This window comes from Galleria mellonella, unplaced genomic scaffold, assembly GCF_026898425.1.
Source record: "Galleria mellonella isolate WM207_F2 unplaced genomic scaffold, CSIRO_AGI_GalMel_v1 utg36, whole genome shotgun sequence".
NCBI lineage: Eukaryota > Metazoa > Arthropoda > Insecta > Lepidoptera > Pyralidae > Galleria > Galleria mellonella.
The window spans coordinates 7,885,353-7,892,755 of record NW_026442086.1 but is presented as its reverse complement, the minus strand read 5'-3'; the positions used below and the strand labels follow the sequence as shown (position 1 = coordinate 7,892,755).

The following is a 7,403-nucleotide window of genomic DNA, read 5'->3' as shown; positions in this document are numbered from 1 at the left end:
TTAATATCATAAAAATACTTTTTTTTCCTATTTAAGAGCTGCGCTCTTGTCGGTGGAGATCTTGCCACTCACTACGATTTTCAGCCAGTCTCTTCACCTCTTGATACGACACGACACCAACACCTTCCTTGACCTGCCTGATGTAACTATGTCTCGGTCTCCCTCTTCCCCTTCTTCCTTCTATCTTATCTTCTATTATAATGTTCATAAGTTCGTCGTGTCGTATCAAGTGTCCCAACATTTTTCCCCTTCTGTCCTCAATAGTTCTAATAATTTGTCTTTTCTCCTTAACCCCAAGCAGGGCCTCCTCATTGCTAATTCGATCATGGGGCTCGAATCAATGGAGCACACATAAAAATACTATTAAAGAAAAATTAAACACAAATTGACTTTGCAAATTACTTAAAATTTTATTTATAAAATTAATCATATAATAAGAATAATAATAAAATATAAAAATTACAGATGCAAATAAAAATCAATAGACACCATGATAAAAATTAATAATGACTATCTAATAATATTTAGTTAATCTTCTTAACATTATTTATAAATTTGTCCCCATTTTTACAACGCTTACAAATCAAGAACAAAGTGAAAATATGGATTTTAGAATAATGTATGTATATAGTTTTATTTATTTTTTTTTATTTACAAAGAACGTGTGCAGAAAGACAAGGAGAAAATATTATAAATTGCTATTGAGAAATATTAAAAAATGCTAAAAATATGAATGTAATTTTCCATATATTAATTTCGAATATAAATACAATAATTCTTTGATCAAAAATTATACAATAACGATATAATCATTTATTAATATATTATTGTGACATAAAACTAATAAAAAAATATATATAGATATACTTGAATTATTCAATTGTCATTGTATATTTTTATTATGTTTCTGGTGCAATAAAGAGTTAAATAATAATAAATTATTTAATCAATGTCATTCATAATTATTAAATTTAAAAAAAAATATTAAATTAAACTCCTCTTTAATTAAAATATACCTAATTTGGTCGTAATTTTTAATAATATCTATTAATAATAGCGTTAAAATATATTAAAATCCATACGTCATTTTGTTCAGAATTTCCATATTCCGATCACAATCTAATCATATATAATATTATGTCCTATAACGAAACGATAAAGTTCAAGATTGCTTGGCACGTAAACATTCGATTGTTACACGGACGGCACTAAATCTAAAACTGAATATATTTTATACTCTTTTATATTACTTTATACATAATAATTTTAAACTTAAATACACAAAAATATTAGCACTAGCACTAGCAAGGGAAATATAATTTTAGAAACAAATGCAGACACATTGGCGAGAGCAGTAACATGTCACATTATGATATCATTAAAAAATTATAATAATATATAGTTACATAAAATGTAATATAATAATTATGTTAATAAAGTAAGATATATTGTCAATGGCGGATTTGCCTTAAGACACAGGAGGCCCGGGCTTAGGGCGGCCAGATTTTTTTTTAAACAACTTATAATGGCAAACAAGCTGACGGGCCACTTGATGAAAAGTGGTAACCGTCGCCTATAGACATGAGCAGTACCATGGACATAACAGAGTATACTGCTTCGCCCATGATACCCTCCATGCGTTGCCATTCCTAGCCATATTAGGGGCGGCCAATCGTGACAAAAAATTCACTGATATGACAAGAAATAACTCAAAGTACATATAACTAAAAGAGACCTCGGAAAATATTACCAACTAACAGATTTCGATAAATGTTGTCAAAAAAGTAAATGTCATTATGTACTCAACATGATGGGTGCTGAGACACTGGTGGCTGGTACATACTACATGGCCGGGGGCCCAGGGCGGCCAACACTGCAAATCCGCCATTGTATATTGTGACTGAATTTTAACAATAAATATAAATATTTTCATGAATAAATATTATTGTAAATTAATTATTTATTTATTCAAATATTTTTACCAAATTCTTTAAATAAAAATCAATATTTTAATTTTGATTGTAGAATAAATAATGGTTACAAAAAATTAAGTATTTTTTGTACAGTATTGACTCTTTCCATCACATATTTGCTTTTTATTTTTAATTAAAAAACAAAATACAATTATTATTTTAGAATTAATGTTTTTTTTTTAATGTTGAAATTAGACATAAATAATATTGTACAATTTTAGTTTTTCGACATATTCTATAATAGGTACGTGCATTTAGGAACGCCTGAAATTAGTAAAACTCTCGTTATTTACAATGCCAGATGACAGCTAAATAAAAACTCCAAAAGTAATGCCGAAACAACCCAGTAACATTCCACCACTAAGTCCCACCAGAGGAAATAGATTGTTACTCATTGGAGTCTAAAACCCCAAGTCGACCTCCACTGGGTACCTCCTGAAAACTGTCATGGTTAATTCTTGTTGAATTCATCTCGGTTGACCAAATGACCTGCTTTCGTCCTTACCACTAGGTTACCATTCCATTTTCACCCAATATATATATATATATGTATTACGAGGACGTAGTCGTGCCCAAAAATAGAATGAGGCCAATGATCAGTTTTAGTAGATAACATTTTAGTTTTTTAAATTATATATAATATAATATATTACTTATATATAAAATAGGAAGAAATTAAACTCTTTAACAATACGTGAAACGTAAACTCCACTCATGCTATATTAAAAAAAAAAAAAAAACAGAAATTCGATTAAAATTCAAAAACGACAAAATACTTTGATTGTTCCATACTAATTTGTTTGTATGGGGAGCTCAACATTTTTATCATTATTTGACCCATGCTTCTTGGGTGTTAATGGAACACATATTATGGTAAAGATTTCAACATAAGCCTGTGCAATTAGAGAGATTACACAGCTCCAGTACTTATGTACGTTCCCAATTTAACATTAAATCAAACAATCCAATAGTTTATTAGGGCAAAACAAATTAGTAAAAAAATATAACGTATATACATATACCAGAGGGAGACTTTGTACAAAAGTCGATTGCTTGGGTACCTCTGTCCCATTCGTGTTTCAACCGTGAAGCAGTTGTGTTTGCATAGCTGTGTTTCGGTTTGAAGGGTGGGATATGGCGTGAATTTACTGGGTACAGAGGAATAACACCTGAGTCCTCAGGAATGGCAACGCATGGGGGTATCATGGGCGAAACAGTATACTCTGTTATGTCCATGGTACTGCTCATGTCTATAGGCGACGGTTACCACTATCCTTCAAGTAGGCCGCCAGCTTGTTTGCCATTCTAAGTTGTATAAAAAAAAATATGAAACACATGGGAACTCCTCATTAGAAGTTTAACAAATAAAGTTTATAATATATTTCACGAAAACTAACTTACACTACAAGCAAAATTGGTGTGAATAATTCATTAAGTATGGCAGTTAAATATAGTATGTATGAACTTAAATGTATTTACTATTTTATAAATAGTGCAATAAAGTGTAAAATAAATGAATAAATAAACTTATTTTTACCAAAGGGGACTTTGTATAAAAGTCGTCTCCTTGGGTACCTCTGTCCCGTTCGTGTTTCAACCTTGAAGCAGTTGAGTTTTCATGGATGATGCAGAGGCTTTAATACTAAGGAAGAGCAACGCATGAAGAGTATCATGGACGACACAATATACACTGTTTAAATTATACAGACAGAGAGAGCATCGAGCCTCAAAAACGGGTCAAAAAGTAATAAAGTTGATTATAATAATCTATAAATTTTGGACATTGACTAAACAATATTTGATCACTTAGACAGATCAGTTTTGTTAAAATCTGTTTAGATAAATAGTAGTTTAAATTTGTTTAATAAACGGTTAAACTGTAGGTTTAAATATTTTATATAGTAAGGCCGTAGCAAACAGGACATATAGCAGTTTCTCACATTTGATATTTCCAATACTCAGTAGAGTATTGGAATTATCAACTAAGTAGATAGATAGATATTCTTTATTGTTTCCTCCAAAAGATTACAATAGCAAACTCATTATAGATACAAACAAATTACAAGAAATAATCATAGTGAGAAAACAAATGCGTGACCTTATCGCTAATAGCATAATAAAGTAATATATGATAAAGTAGTAACTCCCCTTGGAAATTTTAAATGATGATATTATTAGATCATCACAAGTATACTGATGATGAAAACTATCATTAACAATGCACACTACATATAACTGCCAACAATCATTCGTTATCAGATATACATACGTACAATTCTATACATATTAAAACCTAATTTGTGGCACAACGACATTATCGTACTGTTAGTTTGTACGCATATACTTAGTAACCCAATAATTATATATACATACATACATACATACAAAACATAATACTCTACAGAAATTATAAAATGTAATTTACACCCTTAATTTATAAAAATATTTTACAATAGTAACTTATACTGAACTTAAACGTAATATAAAATGCACAGAAAATACTATAAATACGGGTAATGTTTCAAATATAACGACCATATGTCAGAATGAATGTCACGCTAAATCTATACGTACATTTAGATAAAGTTAGACAGCTACTGAGCAACACACAGACGGTCCAACGGTAACTACATAGAAACAGCAACAATTAACTCCAACACAAAAGTATTTTCATATATAACGTAACACAGGCCGACACAGAAGCTTAGATTATCACTGGAACTACAATAATCTGATAAATTTTACAAAATTACAACTAATAGTGTACGCTCTATGACGGCACCAGCTCCGAACAGATGAGTAATATATTAATATCTAACAATTGTATTATATAATTTTATGAAATGAAATAAACAAATCCGTAAGAGAACTATATCCGATAAGAACAGGACCTAATGTGGCCAATAAGTCACATAATTATCACAAAGTACACTTAATCTAGCTTCAATGAAAGTGTCTCGAATGTCAGAGAATATAGGTGTAGTGAATTCAAAAACTCTATCTACTGTATCTATGGAAGATTAACCTCATAAGGGTTTCACATAAACTATGGATAACGGTAGTCTGCCATGCTTTCTAGTTATCTATAAAGAAGAGTTATTCTACAAAGTTGAAAAATTTCGGCATTTACAATTAATTCTAAATCTTTTAGGTTCTATAAATAATCAAAATATAAAAATAATATGCAAATAGTGTCATCAAAATTCTTTGGAAAATACAATTGAATTTAACAAGAATGCTGGTGCCGAATCAATATCTCACCAAAAATTCGAATATCTCCCAAACTTTCTAATCACATTTTGGCTTACATCTATATACATGCAGTAAAAGTGGACCTCCTGGAAATTAACTAGCCACCTCAGACTTGCCAGACTCGTTCTCCTCTGTTATAGTGATCATCGGCGGTGGTTCAAAGATATTATCACTCGGAGAAGCATCATTCATCAGCTTCTCAAACTTCGGTGATCCAGATGGCAATATAGCATCTTTGACCGATTCGTACATATCAGTCCTTATGATTGGCAATGACGCTCTTTTCCCTTTAAACGCTTCTTTAGGTACGTCATCTTCTTTAATTGTTTCCATTACAGAATTTTGATCAATCACAATGACATTATCTGGAACTTTATCTTCTTCTAACCGAACCGGCAAACTATCAGCTCTACTTACAGCTTTTTTCGGAGAATCATTTTTATCAGATATCGGTACAGCTACACCGTTTTCTATCTTTTTTTCTCTTTGGTCATATAAGTGTTGGAGACTGTACTCTCGAGCTTGAACATCGGATAGTAAGGGACCGTCACTAGAACCTTCGATACAATAACCGGGCCCTTGCAAAGCGTCGTTACCAATAATTGAATCTTGTTTGAAAATAGCAGCTGTCACAACAGGTTTATCAGGATCAGTCGGTGTTTTTGATATTAAAGGTTCCTGTGAGTTATCATAAACTATACCCTCCACTTCGTCTTTAGATATATCGTAGCCAGCATAGAGTGGATATCCAAATGGTCCTTGTTCATACCCCACCTGGCTTCCATAAGAGTAGCTGACGTTGTGAGACCCGATAGAAGACATACTTAAATCTGATATCGATAATCCAGTACTAGATAAAGCTAGTGTCCTTTCTCTCTCAAATTTCCCGCTACTTCTTTCTTCATCAATCTTTTTGTCTAACTCCTCAGGAACACGATGGATCAGAGCCTGGTTTGTTGATATTTGAGGATCGTGAGGTGGTGAATTTTGGAGAGATTTATTATTATTGGGCCTGTAAGCAGTCGACTGTTGTACTTCGACAACAAATATCCCGTCGTTGTCTGGGGAGTACTTCATTTTCGTTTCGCGGCCATTTTTAGTGATATCCTGTAATTAAAATAAATTTATGTGATTTAAACTTTGTTACAGAGTATCAAAGAGTACGTACTTGCATCTGTAATAGCATTTTATTGTAATGTTAAAAATAGACGTGAAAATTAAAGCCAACAAACTAAATGTGATTTTTAACCAATTTCAATTCTCTTGTATTTTTTATGATTATTACCCCATTTATGAATAACTGATTTGGAAAATTCTTGTTTTTATATATACTTTTTGAGAGAATGTTTATTTATGTTAGTAAGTGAAATATTATAAAAATCGATTAGGTATAAGTTCTTAAATTTAAATTACTGACTTTGCCACAATTGAACTTGATTTTTTTTTTTGTAAAACGCGTTCTTTAATTATTTATTAAATAACTGAGAAGTATTTTGGTTCGACGGGTAGAATGGTTGTTAAATTACAGGGTATGAAAACATAACGCCCTAGTCGTCATAAATGACAACGCAAGAGGAGCACTGTGAGCATCCCAATGTATAAATACGTTTCATATTTTTCGACGACGGTTACCACTTTCCATCAGGTAGTCCAATAATTTTCAAGAAACTGGTAAGTACCTAAGTAACATTTAATTTTGCTTACATTTCTTTCTTCAGTTTCCACAATCAGATGGTTGTTTTTGAGGGTCATGGTGAAGATGGAGCCGTTGGCTGGAGGTGCCTCGCCGTTCTCTATGGCATCGCCAGCGCTCTCCTCCGTCGGTGACTTCAGCTGTGGATGAAGACATTGTTAATATAATTGAGTTTCATTATATGTGGAAGTGTAAAGAGGTTTCTTCAGGGTCGGCAACGCGCGCGTAATACCCCTGGTATTGCAGGCGTTCATAGGCTACGGTAACCGCTTACCATCAGGCGAGCCGTATGTCTGTTTGCCACCTCAGTGGTATAAAAAAATACTAACTATAAAAAAATAAAAACGTTCTATAATTTCCTGGGATTCAGTTGCCATATTTACTTCCCATACAAATTTGTAAACGTTATTCATACTCGATCTAATGCAACGCTGCAAAAAATAACAATTCTTCAGTGTCATTGACACAAATAAATATAAGGCTGT

At 32.0% G+C, this 7,403-nt stretch overlaps 1 protein-coding gene across 2 annotated transcripts in view; it reads right to left on the bottom strand.

Moving 5' to 3' along the window:
• Positions 1-3,198: 3,198 nt before the first annotated feature.
• LOC113520843 (uncharacterized) overlaps positions 3,199-7,403 on the bottom strand; it is a 104,092-nt gene continuing 99,887 nt past the window's right edge. For both annotated transcript variants that reach the window (XM_052897521.1, XM_052897522.1), the window contains exons 5-6: positions 6,930-7,058; positions 3,199-6,332 (exon numbers count right to left, since the gene is read on the bottom strand). In XM_052897521.1, the coding sequence (XP_052753481.1) occupies positions 5,319-6,332; positions 6,930-7,058 (1,143 nt within the window). In that variant the 3' untranslated portion in view covers positions 3,199-5,318. The remainder of the gene's footprint in view (positions 6,333-6,929; positions 7,059-7,403) is intronic.